Source organism: Simochromis diagramma, unplaced genomic scaffold (genome assembly GCF_900408965.1).
Source record: "Simochromis diagramma unplaced genomic scaffold, fSimDia1.1 OVJJ01000026.1, whole genome shotgun sequence".
Classification (NCBI taxonomy): domain Eukaryota; kingdom Metazoa; phylum Chordata; class Actinopteri; order Cichliformes; family Cichlidae; genus Simochromis; species Simochromis diagramma.
Genome location: NW_024386985.1, coordinates 5089048 through 5107041, shown reverse-complemented (window position 1 = coordinate 5107041; position 17994 = coordinate 5089048). Strand labels below are relative to the sequence as shown.

Here is a 17994-nt window from a genome sequence, read left to right as displayed (position 1 = left end):
CCCCTAAATCTGAATCCTGATTTGTTGCGGTGCGGTCTCACTCCACCCCCAGCACCCCCCCTCTGGCTTGGACTTTCATCCCTGCTCTCACAGTGAACTGCTACCCACTGCCTTCCCTACAGCTAGATGAGGTGCTCTCTCCCTCATTCAAGTGGAAATCTCTGTCTCTGTAGCTCTCACTGCACCTCTTGAGCAGTGCCGGATAACCCGGGGTCCCAGTGGATCCACATGTTCAGGCATACTGCTGGAAATCAAATCCCTTTTTCTTTTCGGGCTTTCTCGATCCCTTTGTATAATCTCTGTTTTTTAAAAACTCTCTCAGGTGTGTAATCACAGTCACAAGAGAAAGGTTCTGTTGCCCGGTGGGATTTTTCACTTTTCCAAAGCTTCTCCAAAGATCATTTCCTTCAATGCTGATAATAGGTCTGCAGGTCGGGGTTTGTGCTTGACTAACCAATGCGCCTGTTATATATTTGGATCAGGGTTAAGCAGTAACTACGACTTGCATCTATTCCATTCTGTTTCAGTATATTATAAAATGTTGATTAAACAACAGGGAGTGCTGGAAAGATTGTCTGTGCTGTTCCATAGATGCATAATTGCACATATGTCTCTGCTTCTCTTAATAGAGACAGCTTTGCATGTTTTTTCCTTAAAGCCAAAAACATAAAAAGCTGCTTTAAAAATTAAGTATTATTATTTTAGGTTTCCAGAAGAAATTTTAACCACTTACAGCTGTTTGTGTTAGGAGATTGCACAAAGGTACAGACGTGGTCCAGAATTTAGAATAAAATAAAATGATGAACCAAAGTCCAAGAAAACAGCTACAAAAGGTAAAAACAGAAACCAGGAAACAAGTAAAGAAAGCACATGAAAGGCAAACAAATAATCCGACGAGATCAAAGGAAAAGACAAAATAATAAAAAGTTAGGATGCTGTGTAAAATATAGCTTAAAACCACAGTTCAGTGATGCAAATCTGAAAGCATACAATCACAGATTAAAGTTAATGTGAGCTGGGCATTGATTTTGAAGTCACACGAGAAAACAAACCGATGACGTAAAACATAAAGTAACCCAAAGACAGATAAAAACAGAAAGAGGGGAGTACAGCACACATGGGAAGAGAATAACAGGAAAACCATGACTTTGCTCCTCAGTATCCAATATCTGCTGCAGCATGTAGAGTTAACATGAGATTATCACCAACAGGTTATCAAGTTCAACACAATCTCACAGCAGTTTGCGAAATAGTCATCTCTAATATTCTGATTCGTGCTGCTTGGCACGGATTACCACCTTTTCTACCACTTCTTTGAAAGACCCAATTTACTTGGATGTCCGGGTTCTCCCCGAAGAGCCGCAGACATGAAAAATGCTTCCTATCAAAAATACATTTAAAATCGTGCAATATTGCCAAAATCAGAAACACCCCATCTCAGAGTAACTAAAAGCTCCTGAACAGAGAGTAGAAAGAGCGACCGCATTTCCCCCATACTGGCTTCGCTTCACTGGCATCCTGTTAAGTCCAGAATTGAATTTAAAACCTTTCTCCTGGATAATCAGTTTCTGTCATATTTTAAAGATCCCATATTATCCTAACAAAGCATTTCTCTTAGACTGCAGGTTTATTTGTGCTTCTAGAGTTTGCGAATGGGAGGCAGAGCCTTCAGCTATCAGGCACCACTGCTGTGGAAACATCCCTTACTCATGCTGCTATAGGCTTAGGCTGCTGGAGCGCTTCCCATGATGCACTGAGCATATCATCTGCCATCACATCTTTTTACTCCCAGTGTTTTGTATATCTGTGTGTATCTTTTTATTTTTAACTGCTGTTATGTGTTTTGTCCCCATCCTCTCTTTCTCTCTTCTATTTTCCCACCACGTTCCCTCATCCTGGTTCTGCTGGAGGTGTCTTCCCTCTGTCCCACTTCCTTGATCTTAACAGCATCTTAATAATGCTAACACTGTCCCTAAATGAAGATGGCCGTCATCATACACTTGCTGTCATCCCCCCGCCTCGCCGCTGAGGCCACTCAGCCACCAAACACGCTCGGTTAATTACAGGTGCTGCTCAGGTCGCTGCGCCGCGACATTTGTTAAATGGGAACGACCCCACAGCTGCATGTTCTCTGTCCCCGTGGAGGGACAGGAGCAGGTCCAAACACAGCTCTCATTACACGCAGGTGAGAGTCAGATTCGACTACTGCAGCAGTCCCAGGCTGTTCATTTACATGGCTTTTAAAAATTGAGCCTCACTAAAGCTTCATTAACTTTACAGGCTAAGATTTCATTTCAGTCTGATTATTGGCTGCTCGTTTGATCCCTCTAATGTGTCTGTAGTGTTGTGGGTTACATCTGTAATTTGTGAATAATTTCATGAGAATTTCTAGTTTTTTTTTATTTGACTGAAACTGTTTAAGTTGGTTAAATTCTAACATTTAAAGGATGCCTTGTGTTCACTTTCTTTGGTCTATGCCTTAAAGACAGCAGTGATGAAACGTTTTTACAGCATATTTCTTGTCTCAGACGCTGTGCTCCCAGCAGCTGTCAGCTGCTCAGACTCACCTTAAAGCTCTTCTTAATTGGAGAGCTCTTTAGGCGTGTCTGCGGCTTATTCCCTGTACAGAAGACAGATCAGGTAAAAATCAGCACAGAGGAAATCAAAGGTGTCTTTACAGTGATGAGAAATAGAAATTCATGAAGTGGAGTTGTAATTATTTTCTGTTAGCTGAACCAGAGCTAGTTTAAAGTTTATGGTGGAAGTTGACTTTCATTAACTGAGCGTTAAAATGTGTCAAATGAAACTACACTGATGAGCTGCAACACTGAAACACTTGATGAGTGCCAAGCATCCCTGTGGATCGTGGCATTCATGTGACTTTGACATGCACGGCCAGGGTAATGTTGTTACAGACTCGCATACCTCTGCCTGATGGTAGTATCATCCACAATAACTACTCCAAAGCAACTTGAGAAAATCAACTCCAGCTGCCACAAATCCCAGCTGGATCAAGCTTATTCAGGATGCACCAGAAGAAGCCAGAACCTCAGGGGAGCCTGTGGCCTGGGACATAGAGCAGGTTATCTACCAATTCAATCGTCAGTGCTTTGATTTCCAGTTTGCATGACAAAAAGGCCTTGGGCAAAATATCGAACCCCAAATAGCCCCCCAATACATTCATTAGTACCTGAGTATTTTGGTAAAAGAAGTGCTTAAAGGCGTAGCGTAAAACAACCCCAGACAGCAGTCACTCACATACGGGACTTGTTTTTCTGCCCTTCTGGCTAATTTTAAATTCCTATTTTTTGACTTTGTTCCTTCAGTCTTTTTCACTGTGTTTGTACTTCCCTCCTGTGTTCATTTTCCTGCTCTCATTAGTGTCTCCTGTGTGTTGTTATGCTCCTCTCCTTAGTGTGTTTTCAGTCTGTTAAATCGTTATCTCCCAAAGTGCCCTGTGTACACTTTACTCATTGTTCCTCCTGTTGTGTTTACCCCGTTTGGACTCATGCTATTTGCCTAATGAACTTTGGTCATCCTGCCTCTGCAGGGTCTTTTTGTTTCCCCACTGAAGTATGAATTAAAGGCTCTGGTTAAGGCTATATGAATGAAATAAATAAATTAGGCAGTGTATGGATTATACATGTAAGGTGGGTGCAGTCTGAGCAAAACAGAAGCTACGAATCCCAAAACTGAATATTGATATGTAACTTTTTATGTTTCTCTCTGCACCTCATTTCGCATTGCCCAGCTGTTCAGAATCACTTTCTATTTTTAACTTTATGATGATTTTTTCATTTTTATTATTGCCTTCAGAGTAAAGGCATTTTGGAGAACTAAAATGGGTGATAAAAACAGAAATTTAGCAGGTTATTAACATGTAAACATGCTGTTAAACTGCAATATTGTTTGTTTTTCCATCTTCTTATCAGCCTCTCTGAACATAAACCACCCTCTGTTGCTTTCTCTTTTGTGTCCTTCCATGGCACTTCCTTCTTCACTAATTCCCTTTAGTTGTGAAATTATTTCCCCTAAGGCCTCACCCAAGGCAATTACTGGTGCTCACCTGTTTAATCAAATTTTCTCCAAGTGGATGCACCCCCTTCCCTCATTCAGAAACACTGATTGTAAATATCAGCAGGCTGGTGCCAACTCCCATCCACCTGAATGCAATGTGATGAAATGACATTTTTGTGATAATGAACACTTCATCAGTCCCACACAGACGAACCAAATACTTTGGTCTTTGTTTCCAGCGGGTAGCACTTCATTGCGATGATCTGTTTATTAGATCCTACTGAGTACATGTGCCAAAACCCAAATATTCTCAATATTCTCAGGCAGTTTTGTTCATCTAGTGCAGGGGTCCCCAATCCCAGTCCACGAGGGCCGGTGTCCCTGCAGGTTTTAGATGTGTCCTTGATCCATCACAGCTGATTTAAATGGATAAATTAACTTCTCAACATGTCTTGAAGTTCTCCAGAGGCCTGGTAATGAACTAATCATGTGATTCAGGTGTGATCTAAAACCTGCAGGGACACCGGCCCTCGTGGACTGGGATTGAGGACCCCTGATCTAGTGTCTCCTTACTGTGGATGTAGTTTTCACAGGACTCTGCAACGTGCTGAAAAACCAAGTGCATCCTTACTTTTTCCATAGGAATTAAGAGGGCAAGTAGCAGCCTTGTGCTGCTAATCAAATGCAGCTGATTGATCATCAGTAAGCGTGAGCACCTCCATAAAAGCAGACGTTGTGGTGGTTTGCTGGTCTGGGTCATTCAGGTGTGTGTTAACACCATGCCAAGCAACTGTTGCTGTCCACCAATCTGTGAACAGTTATAAGGCTCATTCTATCCAGGACAGCTGCTAGTTTTCCAAAAAATTGGACATCCCAATAAATTCACCAAAAAGCTCAGATTGTCCAGTGCTCAGAGTAACTGGAAAAAACCCAAGAGTTTAATTGCAGAGTCTACAGGCCCTGGTTGCCATTTAAAATGGTAAAGTCCACGACAGAGCAATTAGAAGAAGACTGAACACATATAGCTTGGTTGGAAGAGTTGACAGGAGAAGGCCTCTTCTCTCTTAGACAAACATGGCAGCAAGGCTTAGGCTCTCAAAGCTACATCTAAACAAACAACACGACTTCTGGAACAATTTCAGATGAAGCCCAAGTGTAGGTCTTTGTCCATAGTGCACAGCAACATGTTTGAAGTAAACCAAACACATGATATCAGGACAAACACAAACACTACAAACACTGACCAAGAAGTACTCTGTATACCAAAGTGTACTAAACTCATATCAAATATGAGGCCATTTTTCTGACAGCTAAAACTTGCCTAAACCGATTCATGAAAGAGGAAAATGATCCCAAGCACTGCAGCAAAAATTCTACAGAATGACTGAAAAAGAAACGAATCAAGGTGCTGGTCTAGTTAAAGTCCAGACCTCAGCATGACTGAAATCCTGTGGTGGGACCTTAAAAACAAATCCATCAAACTTCATAAAAATTCATCCATTTGAGAGAAAGTCAAAGACCAGCTAGTTTCTTTTTTTTTTTAATCATTAATGGCATCTATCTATCTATCCATCTATCTATATAGATATATATCTATATCCATATATCTATATAGATATATATATATCTATATAGATATATATAGATCTATAGATCTATATATATATAGATATATAGATATATATCTATATAGATAGATAGATGGATAGATAGATATTTAAAAACAGTGGTTGCATGTGTAACATGTGATAAAGGTTTTGTTTTTTACTGTGTGAGCAATCTGCTAATATAAATCTGTGAAAATCTGCTAGTCAGTGCTCAGAGTTTTTATGTATATGAACATGTTTTCCTGCTGTAAAGGGAGATGTCAGATGGTGTTTCTTGTTCTCTCTCAGGTTGGATCGCTATCTTGGGCGCGCTCTGGCTTTTGGTTCTGGCTGACATTCAGGATTTTGAGATCATCTTGCACCGAGTGGAGTGGGCTACGCTGCTGTTTTTTGCCGGCCTCTTCGTTTTGATGGAGGTATTTAACATACAGGCCGAGTTTCTGGCATTTAACGGAAAGCTCGTTTCTATTTTTTTCCAAGGAAATTTTGGACCACAAATTGAACAGTGAAAACTAAAAACTGATGCCAAAAAACAACTTTTAATTAGAGCCACTTGAAGCATCCAGATCTAAGATAAATGTAGGTTTAGCTGGGGTCTGCTCTGACGAGCAGCTTCACAGGACACTAAGGAAAAACAGAATCAATGCATAGATTCAATTGACAGTGCAGCTGGCAGTCAGCTCGCAATGTGCAAAGTAATTATCTGTATTTTCACCCATGAGCTTCAATGAAAGGATGCAAAGAAAAGTGTCCTGTCAGCACAGTGAGGGCTTTGTTGTTTCTCTCTTTGTGGGCAAAACTACAACACAGTGTAGAGTCAGTGAAGCAGTGCTCACCAGCACATGAATAATATTCAATCTCAGGAATGATAACAAGGATACAGCTGTCTCTGTCTATTTAATAGCCACTAAATGGAAACCAAATTGCTTTTCTTCTTTCGGTTTAATCTCACCTTTAAGTGATTCTCTTCTGATTTTTTTTTCTTATTAATCTTCTCCTCTTCCTTTTTCAGGCTTTAGCCCAGCTGCAGCTTATTGACTATATCGGAGAACAGACAGCACTGCTTATAAAAGTAAGTTTCCCCTTTGATTCTGAACCTTTACAGTCATCTCTCAGGTCTCTGTGCGACTGGCATCGCTGATAATTGGGCACAGGTGATGCAATATTGCATTCCATGCATATCGATCCTTTTGTTCTGCCTGGCTCGGAATTCAATTATTTTCTTTGCATCTGACTCCTGCAGGCAGCTGAAGGGGTCTGAAGTAATTTTCACCCATATTCTTGCCTCTGTGCGTCATGCGAGCGAGGTGTCTCTTAGCAGAGAATTGCACCAGTAATAGCTACGTCAGCTTGTGTTTAGACTGCGGGCCCCTGCGAGCCTAATAATGACACATGACAGGTAGTGTGCTATTTGTGGTTTGTGACCCACTCGGTGTCCCAGAACCATGGACAACATGCTGTGAGAGCTGCATGGCCTTTCTCTCTTCGTAGGGCTGCAGGACAGCTGAAATAAAGGAGGAGACTCTGTTTTCCTTACTGTCGCCATGAAGAGGGTTCAAATCACACCGCATGCGGTGAACCAGCCTCGCTGTGCGCCTACAGCACAGATAACACTCAAAGCCACCACCTGTGGTTGTGTCACACATTCAAACAGCTTCATCCTCTCAGCTTCTGCTCCCCGAGGAGGGGTTCGGTGTCAGAGACTGAACATAATTGTTGTGTTTGATTTAAATCAGCGAAGGCGGAGAGAGGGTGTGTGCGTGTGAGCGGCAATAAAAGTAGCAGTTATCTGTCACTCTTATCTCCCCTGTCAGGCGGTGCCAGAAGACCAGCGCTTGGCTATAGCCATTATCTTGGTGATGTGGGTCTCGGCTCTGGCTTCTTCTCTCATTGACAACATTCCCTTCACTGCCACCATGGTAAGAGCCCTGAGCCTGATATCACAGCTGCAGCATATCACACTCTTACACAAACAAGTCACATGCAGATTCTGTGACATGGAAGAGAGGCGATTTATAATGTGTAGCTACAGCAATTAAATGCTGATACAGAAGTTAAAAGATGTGTATCATTCGAGGGGGGGGTTCTTATTAAAAAATACATAACAGGCAGAGATGCAACCAGGGATTAGGGCTGTATTATGTATTAATCAGATGTGGGAGGAAAAAAACAGGCTCAACATGTGTTAATCATTTCATAATTGGAGGTTTATTTCTGTAAAAACTGTCTGAACAGCTACTGCCTCACCACGTCTATTGTCAGCTGTCTTTCCCCCCCAAATTAATAGATTCAGCAGAGATCAATGTTTCAGAGGAGTGCCTCTGTGCTCAATTAAAATGACACTGAGAAAGGAGAAAGATGTTATCCCACTGACAGAATGAGATGCTGCCTGTGAGAATTAAACCATCACATTTTTTGACTAGTCAGTGTGTCCATGGGTTTTTTTGAAAATGTCCTTTTCTCTGATTGTTTTTTTTTTTCGCCCATAGTTTCAGGCCCATGCAAGAATTGCTCTACCTGAAAAGAAGAGCACTTCAAAGCGCGTCACTTTTCAATTCAGTGCACCGCTGATAAGAAGAAAGATGTCCTGATTGGCACAATAGAGTGAGGCTGAGGAAAGATTTGTTTTCCCCCTTCAGTCCGCAGTGATTGAAATTAGGAAATTTATGTATGAATGAATCAATTTAGAAGCATTTTCAAAGCAACAGTTCTGCATTTACACTTATTTGCTTTCTGTGCCAGAGTTACAGGAAACTATTGATACTTCACTCATGTCTGTATATAAAAAAATTACCGATCTTGCAGTGAGAGCATCGAAACAAGAGGTACATCCGAAGAGGACAAACAAATATTCTCCTTAAAAACATCCAACTGTTTGTTCATAATCATTTCAAATGCATTTTTTTAAAACTATTTTACCCATTCCTGCAAAAATACATTTAAAGTTTGCTTCCCTAACAAGGGGCAGACATGTAGATTGATATAAAGCAGCTGTCAAAACTGGTACATATTTCAAAATATGAACAATAATGAATAAGACCAGCAAATAAGATCCTATCAGGAAATACTAGAGGTATATGGAGGCCTTAACTCAACTCAGGCGTAGGTTTGTTTTCTCATACTTTTGTACACTGTCATATACATGTATTTTCACACTGGAGAAGTCGCCCCCTGCTGGGTATTAGAAAGAATTCAGAGAAATAATAATACTTTTCCAAAATGAGAACAGTCAGGCTTTATTCATCATGGAGTCCATAAACATGTTATTGTATAGCACTTGCGTCATAACTCCACCACACACGCACACATTTTCATATCTTAGTGAGGACATCTAATTGACATAATGCTTTCCCTAGCCGCTTACCCTAAACATCAAAAATGAATGCCTAACCTTTAGCCTAAACATAACCTAATTGTAACCCTGACACTAAAACCACATTTTGAGCCTCAAAAATGCCTCGTGGTGACTCTTGGTCCCCACAAGTATAGTGACATCCCAATTTTCTGTCCTCACAAAGGTGTCTAAACATGTACACACACACACACACATCCTTCTTATAGTTAAAAAAAAAGCAAAAATAACATTTCGCCATATTAAAAACAGTGTATGTAAAATTTCAAGAAAGAGCTGTTTTCATGATTTTAAATCCGTCTCTGCAGATTCCTGTTCTCATCAACCTGAGTCAGGATGCAGATGTGAACCTGCCAGTTAAACCGCTCATCTTTGCTTTGGCTATGGGAGCCTGTCTGGGTGGTAAGTATTGCTTCTTGGGCCTCATATGCTGTATTATAAAAATAGTGCATTGCATGTCAGTTTTGGGAAAAATACACAACAGCCTTCCAGACTCCCTCACAGACATCAGGGATTTTATAGTTTATCCCTGTTTGAAAGGTATGGATCTTTATTGATGACGGCTGCCAGAAGAAGACAACATATGCTCCAGGTGACAGCCACACTTTGTACAGCTGTGTCGCTCCCCGGGGAGGTCAGGCTGCGCTCTTTGTGGGAGCAGCCTCAGGGCTCTCAGAGATCGCCTCACTCAGGCTCATTCTGCGCCCCAGTGGCCAGCCCTTCATCCAACTGTGGCTCTGCTCCGATGGCAAGGACACAAATGGAGAGAGAGAGCTGTCATAGTGTTTCAGTTTAATCAACTGCACTGTGACAGGTCTTTATCGACTGGCAGTGTGATGTTGCCCCTGCCAAGCTCCATCCTCACACTGACACCTTTTGAGATGTGGGCAGTATTGAACTGCAGGATGGGTACGCGTGCTGACTGTTAAAGCAATGCTTTATGAGATTAAGTCAGAAATTACCAAGACAACGCTGAAAAGTGATCAACAGTATTATAAGACTGTAAAGTACTTATGCTCATAATGTTGAAATATTTTACGTTAACTTATGTTTTTCTCAGCTCTATATTTTTATTATTGGGTTCTCGAGTCCTTACTCATCTTCTACTAAACGTTGATGCAGCCACTCGCTCCACTCTCTTCCTAAAACAAGCATCCTGTCTCTTTATGGCCTCTCTTCCTTAAAAGCACATGTTCCTGTTACTTCTATTGAGTTTCTGCAAACAGGCTGTGATGGTTCTGTGCAGTGTGTCTTCCTCTTGCAGCGATAGAGGAAACCAACTGACAAACATAATTTCCCATTCTGAAACAGTAGTTACAGTAGAGATTTGTTTCAAGTGTCAATACAAGACAAACATTTCAGAGATGTGTAAGTAACCAATCACTGAAATGTGCTTTTCTAACTCGTCTTCATTTCCCTTTAAAGATGAAAAAAAAATCATCATCTTCTAACATTAGTCAGCTAAAGATCCACCTTCATAGTGGGCTCTGATTGCAGAAGCTGACTTTCTGGTCTTTAGCTGTTTTGTTTTGTTTTTTCTGAGAAAAAGAAAACTAATACCCACGGCTCTACTTCTTCAGGAAATGCATAGTATTTCAAGTTTTCTTTTCTGGTCAACCTCCAAAAATGTTTTTAAGCAAACTGATGGAAGTATTTCTGAGTCAGACTGAGCAGGTGGGTGGGCGTGCTGTGATCAGAGCAGAGCTTTTTCTGAAACCGTACAAAGGGAGACCCTCCATTTAATGCCAATCAGTTCCAAGAATAGAAAACAAAATGTTTTTGAAACAGGATGTGAAACAGTGCAGCGTTTCAGAGACCCTGACCTGTTTATTTGCAACTTTAGCCATGTTTAATATGAGCGTCCAGCTTTATCTGTTTGCTGGGAAGTAATAAAAAGCAGTTTAGGCAAGGCAAGGCAAGTTTATTTATATAGCACAATTCAACAACAAGGTGATTCAAAGTGCTTTACAGAGACATTAAAAAACAAAAACAATAAAAAGCACAATTTAAAATTGATTAAAGAGAAAAAAAAAAAAAAAAAAAAAAAAAACAGTAGATAAAATCAGAACACTAGATAAAATCAGTAGTTAAAATATAAGTTTTGAAATTTAAGCTTAAAAGTGTGGATTTGGTGCTTTATTCAAATGCAGCTGAGAATAGGTGAGTCTTCAACCTGGATTTAAATAAACTGAGTGTTTCAGCTGATCTGAAGCTTTCTGGGAGTTTGTTCCAGATATAAGGAGCATAAAAGCTGAATGCAGCTTCTCCGTGTCTGGTTCTGACTCTGGGAACTGATAAAAGACCAGATCCAGATGACCTGAGGGATCTGGAAGGTTCATACTGGGTCAGGAGGTCACTGATGTATTTTGGTCCTAAACCATTCAGAGCTTTATAGACCAGCATCAGAACTTTAAAGTCTATCCTCTGACGGACAGGCAGCCAGTGTAAAGACCTCAGAGCTGGACTGATGTGGTCCACTTTTTTGGTCTTAGTGAGGACTCGAGCAGCAGAGTTCTGAATGAGCTGTAGATGTCTGATTTTTTAGGTAGACCTGTAAAGATGCTGTTACAGTAATCAAGCCTACTAAAGATGAATGCAAGGACTAGTTTTTCCAGGTCCTGTTGAGACATCAGATCTTTTATCCTTGAAATATTCTTGAGGTGATAGTAAGCTGATTTTGTTATTGTCTTAATGTGTTTTTCTAAGTTTAGGTCTGCATCCATCACTACACCCAAATTTCTCACCTGGTTTGTGGTTTTTAGGTGTATAGATTGAAGTTCTCTGGTGACCTGTAATCGTTTTTCTTTGGCTCCAAAGACTGTTACTTCAGTTTTGTTTTTGTTTAGCTGGAGAAAATTGTGGCACAACCAGTCATTAATTTCCTCAATGCATTTACCAAGAGCCTGTACAGGGCCTCGGTCTCCTGGTGACATTGTGATATATATTTGTGTGTCATCTGCATAGCTGGGATAGTTTATTTTGTTGTTCTTTATAATCTGTGCCAGTGGGAGCATGTAAATGTTAAACAGATGGGGTCCCAAGATGGAACCTTGGGGAACTCCACATGTGATACTTGTCTGCTCAGATGTGAAGTTAACTATTGATACAAAGTATTTCCTGTTTTCTAAGTATGTTTTGAACCAGTTTAGTACAGTTCCTGAAAGACCTGCCCAGTTCTCCAGTTGTTTGAGTAATATGTTGTGGTCAACTGTATCAAATGCTGCACTGAGATCCAGCAAAACTAAGACTGACATTTTTCCACTGTCTGTATTCAGACATATGTCATTAAACACTTTGGTCAGAGCGGTTTCAGTGCTGTGGTTCTGTCTAAAACCTGACTGGAAGGCATCATAGCAGGTATTCTGTTTTAAGAAGTAATTGAGCTGTTGAGAAACTGCTTTTTCAATGATCTTACTTAAAAATGGGAGATTTGAGATCGGCCTGCAGTTGTTCATTTGTGTCTTGTCAAGATTGTCCTTTTTCAGTATAGGTTTGATTACAGTTTTTAGTGGTTCTGGAAACACACCTGACATTAAAGAAAAGTTTTCTCTGACTTTTTTCTCTTTTCTGTTTAGGAAATGGCACATTGATAGGAGCATCAGCCAACGTTGTGTGTGCAGGCATCGCTGAGCAACATGGATATGGCTTTTCCTTCATGGAGTTCTTCAAGTAAGCAAAAGCGCCATTAACAGCACGAAGCAGTCCCATGCACAAAGAGGTCATAAACAGCAAGTTTGAAAAGTTCCTCTGTTCTTGGTTTGTGGTGCTGAAATACGATAGGCTATTCAGCCTGAGGGGCTACTTACACATTTATGTCCATCATATGTTGCATTAGAAATTGCCAACAATGTGTATGCATAGCCTGAGAACATTTAGAGAAAACGTGTCGCACTGAGTATCATGTGACAGAACACGTTTAGTTTGTCTTTGTGCAGCAGGTGCAGCGTTCTGTGAGCAGACTCCAGGAAACAACACGACACGCACGGGTTTGTTATGTAGTGCAAGCAGTGATTTGAGTCTGTGTCCTCTTCAGTGACCCTGTAGAGAAATGTTTACTACAGTGAGTGTGGAGGAAGTCAACCTGCAGCAATATTCTCTCATGTCGACAGAAATAGAAGTCCCCCAGTCACGCTGAACCATGAAAGAGGCATAAACAGTGTAACATATGTGTGACTGATTGAACTGATACTGAGTGAAACCGTCCAACCGTGGAGCCTGATTTCAGAACTCTAGGGTGGTTACAAGAAAAAAAGTCGAATGAATGGCAGAAAATGTGGTTATATCGCAGGCTGGATGGTCAGCAGGCTTCCTATCAGGTTGCCACCTGCTCACTGATAATTTGCACCCTGGCGACACAGCAGTCAGACACGCTTTATGGTTTGCATGTTGGAGAAGCCGAAGGGGTCAGTTATGTTGAAAAAAGCATGAATATGAGTCTGATTAGGCTTGATATGCCATTGGGTTGGAACTGCATCGCTATTTTATTTAGGGAACAGTGGAAATGTAATGCGCGTGAGGGTTGAAAACAGACAAAGTCAGAGGATTTCTTTTGGGATTTGTGTAACAGATTTGAACAGAGACTTGATTTACATTAAACTTGTGACACTTATGACTGAATGCGGTGTCTGTGGCTTACTGTAGATTATTGTCATCAAAGATCTGAAAGTGTTTTCACTGGATGGAGTGACAGCGCTTTCATCATATCAATCACAGACAACATTTATACTGATATTCTATCTATACTTACCACCTAACATTTTCTGAAGCGCCGCCGTGAAGGTGACATTTCAGTTTGTAGTCTAAAGAACATTGATGTTCCCATTCCCAGTCCTTCCATGTGAAAATCTGGAGACGAGGAGAGCAGGACCGAGCACCCCCAGACAGAACAGACTGGGCTTCATCATATAACAGCGATAAAATTCTGTGATATAAAAAGGAGGAGCTGAGGAAGAGATGGGTTGCTAAGAGGTTTGCAGATGCTGCAGTTGTTTAAGTTGTGTAATCCTGGCTTGATTTTAAGGAAAATGCTAAATTGATTGGAACTTATTAATGCCTTCTACTCAGTACTTTCTAGTATTCACACACACACACATTCTCACACCATTAAATGCCCAAAGGATGTGGACCGGAGGAGTCAGGGATAGGTCCAGGGACCAACCAAATGTTCTAGCTTTTAGTTCTCAGATGTTTCCCATTGTCTTCCTCTGTTTTAGTGTGTTCCCTGGTCTGATATTTTGTTAGAAGTTAGTTTTCATGTACTGGTCTCTTGTTTTACTGTGAAAGTTTTCTTCAATTCCCTGTGTGGTTTTGCTTCCCCTTGAGTGATTATCCTGTGTGTCTTCACCTCGTTGTAATTCTTTCGCCCATTTTCCCTCATTCCAATCAATAGACCAAGGGCCATAAATAGACTTCCTCTTTGTACTGTTATGTGTGTGTGTGTGTGTGTGTGTGTGTGTGTGTGTGTGTGTGTGTGTGTGTGTGTTTTCTTCTGTGCTGTCCTGTTCACCTTTTGTTTAAATTCTCTGGCTCCTCGTATTTGCCTTGCTGTCTACACTGTCTATTTTCTCTTGTATTTGGACTTTTTGTTACCTTGTGGATTTTACTATCAGCTTTCTGTTGGAATCCTCCTGCGTTCAGCATTTTGGGTCCTTAAGTCTACACTGTGCACAGCATCACTTTGAAAGGCACACTCTAATCAGCTCAGCTGATCAGTCAGGATTGTGACTTTGTGGCCTAACTCAACTAACGCTATGCTCAATTTGTTGTTTTCAGTGAGTTGTAATTTATTCTAAAGACTTGCAGAAGTATTGTACTTCCCACATACCTAAGCTACAGGATATGTTACTATGTTACTACTACGTTTTAATATTGTAATCTGATCTGTAGCAGGTTGCTTCATTGATATTCCTATTTACAGCTAATGAGACTGTGGCTGAGAAGAAAAAGAACAACTTCAGGTGACCTTTGGCATTAAGAAAATTCCACCATTACTTTTTCAGCCTTCGTTACCTGCTCAGTTGGCTCTGACATGCCGCTAAAGCCAGTGAAGTAATTGGTGGAAAATGTGTCAGAGTTGGTTAAAGCTCGTTGACAAATTTCTTAGTGCACTAAAAAGACTCTGGGACGTCTGTCTGCAAAGGATTTCATTGAAATGGAGGGGAACAGTTGCAACCCGTCATCTCTACTTCTCTCCCGCTGTAGCTGTGTTTACAGTTATTGGACAGGAGCATTGCTCTTGGCTGAAGCACTGTCTGTAATTGGATGTCTGTGGCAAGGGTCACTGCTGTTCAGAGAGACAGGCAAGGGGGAGCGAAGTCTGGGCAGCTGGGATTGACTAGTGCTGTATCAGGAGGATGAATTCAGGGGCCAGATGAGCCCACGGGGGCACAAATGCCTTTTTGATAAGCCATCACAAAGGAAAATGAGTAGCCTCGAATAGCTCAGCAGTTAGCATGGTCCCTGTTGCTTCCTTCGTGCCTCAAGGCCCTTATCATCCACCTCTCCACAAACCATTAACCTAAAGTGCATCACTAAAGTAACAGCTCTGTATGTTGGTCGGCTGAATAGAAACTGCCACGGGTGCTTGTAATGCATTACACTCCAGAATAGACCCACTGCAAAATGTACTTGTAAATGCCTATCAATGTAGCAAATTGCTACAGTTTTGAGACACAAAAACAAATGACATTAGACAATGTAAGGTGCTTCAGAGTGTCTTGTTTTTTTGGACCACATGTTGCTCATGTACAGTCACCTGCAGGAAATCTATACAGAAAACAATAAGCCTCTGCACTACAGAGGCAGGTGTTTTAGCTTTATTTCTAATAAACACTGCAATCACGCTCATACATATTTTTGGAGGTTTTTTTGTGTACCGTTTCACAGCTTAAACACTGCACCAGTGTGCTTTTTGTGCTCATTGAATAGAACAGATCAACCATTATCACAGGGGAGCAGCGCTGCTCTCTCTGTCCTACAGCCTCCACAGTCAGAGAAGCGCGGCCCATTGGTTTATCTAAAGAGTCTTTGAGATTGCATCAGGAGTTTCAAAGAGCTCCCATCATATGCAATTAAGTCATTGTGTGAGATCACAAGGTTTGATGGGGATTTTTAGACAAGGTGAACCCTGCTCCTCTCTGTGGTATATTGTGGTGTCTTTTTCATGTGCCCCGTGTCCCCTCATGATGTGCCTGTGATCGGGAAATAGGTATTACTCCGTAGAAAAGGATTCACTCATGCAGAGGTGACCTCAGGCTGTCTGACAGCGATAACAGCCAGACAGGCTCATTTTTCCCACAAGCAATATGTGATTATAGTGTAGTTTAAATGAAAAGCATGTGGTATTAACAGAAACCGAGCAGTGTAGTCAAAGAACTGAATTCTCACATTACAAATCAATATAAACACCAAAGCTGAAATGGCCCTACATCTGTGCAGCTGAATGCTGCGTTACTGTCCAGTCTGGAGGTGCTTCAGAGCACTGACAGACCTGTTCTATTCCATGCCTTCTCTGTGGTTCATCAACATATGAGGATGCTGACCTCTGCACAAAATAGGTAGCATTAACCACTTTGCATCTTTTTGCACAATATTATTTCCAGTAGCTGTCGGGTGCATATTGACAGCTACACTAAACGCTTTGTGTGTTTGGCTTGCTAATAAAACCTGTGAGAGCTTCCATTTTAATCAACAAATTCAACACAGATCATCGGCTGCTTTTGTCTTTGTTTAATCAGGACAGAATTTCATGCAGCAGATCTACCACGGCTTGATTGCAAACTGTCATGTGCAAAAACCTAAATTGATGAGAAAGGACTGGACTTAGGAAACTCTTTATTAATATATGGAAAATAAGGTGAAAGGCATTCTATGGAGCACTGAAAAGGAACTATTTTCTTTGGCCCTGGCTCTACTCTGGCAGCTGCAGCTGCAGTTCAACCCCAAGATTGAGAGCGCCACATGGTGATCTAAATCTTGGAAGGGACCACTGGTGAGCTGGGGGGCCAATAGGAAAACAGACTAATAGGTTATTGAAATATGTTGAGCCTGAAGTCAGAGTTTTCAGTGTCTTGAAGGTGGTGCTTTTCATCTGATTAGGTCACCACAGTAACTAGCAGTGTCTGGCGATGGTAGACAAGAAAAGAAAAAGACAGTTCCTTTCAGGTGCATGAAAATGAAGAATGTTTGGGTAGGAAACTAAGAATGTTACTACTGCAAAATGCTTACACCTTCTAGAGAAAAGGCATTCACCATACTGAAAGTTTAGAGATGTGATACCAGTACTACAGAAGATGCTTTCTTCTGTAGATCTTTTACTTATTTACTTATTATCAGAAAAAAGAAAATTATAAATTCTAAACTTAATATATATTATCTAAAATCTTTTTAGTAAATCTTATATTATTTTCATCTTTTCTTCACAGTTCCCCCACTTTTGCTACTGATGCGTAAATAATGATAATCACTCAAAAATGACAATGACCATTATGACTCAGTTGAGAAACTTTGAAACTGTTTTTTTTGTTACACTTAAAATGCAGAATGTCTTAAAATCATGAAAGTGCTGAAGTGCCTATAAAGCCTTAATATTCTTCAGTCCAAGTACTTATTTGCCATTTCTGCAAGCATATTCACTGGAAACCTCATAATTTAGTTTGAACAGCAGACATGGTACACTGACTGCAGTTTTCACACAGGCACTTACACATATAAACCCAGATCCTACGAAGTAGAGACACTGTATAAAACAGGTAAAAACAGAACACAATGATTTACAAATATCATAACCCCATATTGTATTTATAAGAGGACATATAAAACAAAGAAACAAAAAAAAAAGCTTAAATTGACAAAATGTACCCTTTTAGGATAAAAACAAAACCCATCTCGGTAGAGAGAAATGCATCCAGACACTTTTGAACAGAACAGGAAATAGATGGTAGCTGTCTCATTTCAATCAGTAGATGAACTGGCAAATCTTTATATTGCATTGACTCACACGTGCGCACACACACACAC

The 17994-nt window shown here is 40.8% G+C and overlaps 1 protein-coding gene across 1 annotated transcript in view; it reads left to right on the top strand.

Annotated features, from left to right (window-relative positions):
• Positions 1-17994, top strand: part of oca2 (oculocutaneous albinism II) — a 56381-nt gene that overhangs the window by 34711 nt on the left and 3676 nt on the right. Inside the window, exons 19-23 of the mRNA XM_040040468.1 lie at positions 5913-6040; positions 6637-6696; positions 7439-7543; positions 9285-9378; positions 12552-12645. Coding sequence (XP_039896402.1) covers positions 5913-6040; positions 6637-6696; positions 7439-7543; positions 9285-9378; positions 12552-12645 — 481 coding nt within the window. The remainder of the gene's footprint in view (positions 1-5912; positions 6041-6636; positions 6697-7438; positions 7544-9284; positions 9379-12551; positions 12646-17994) is intronic.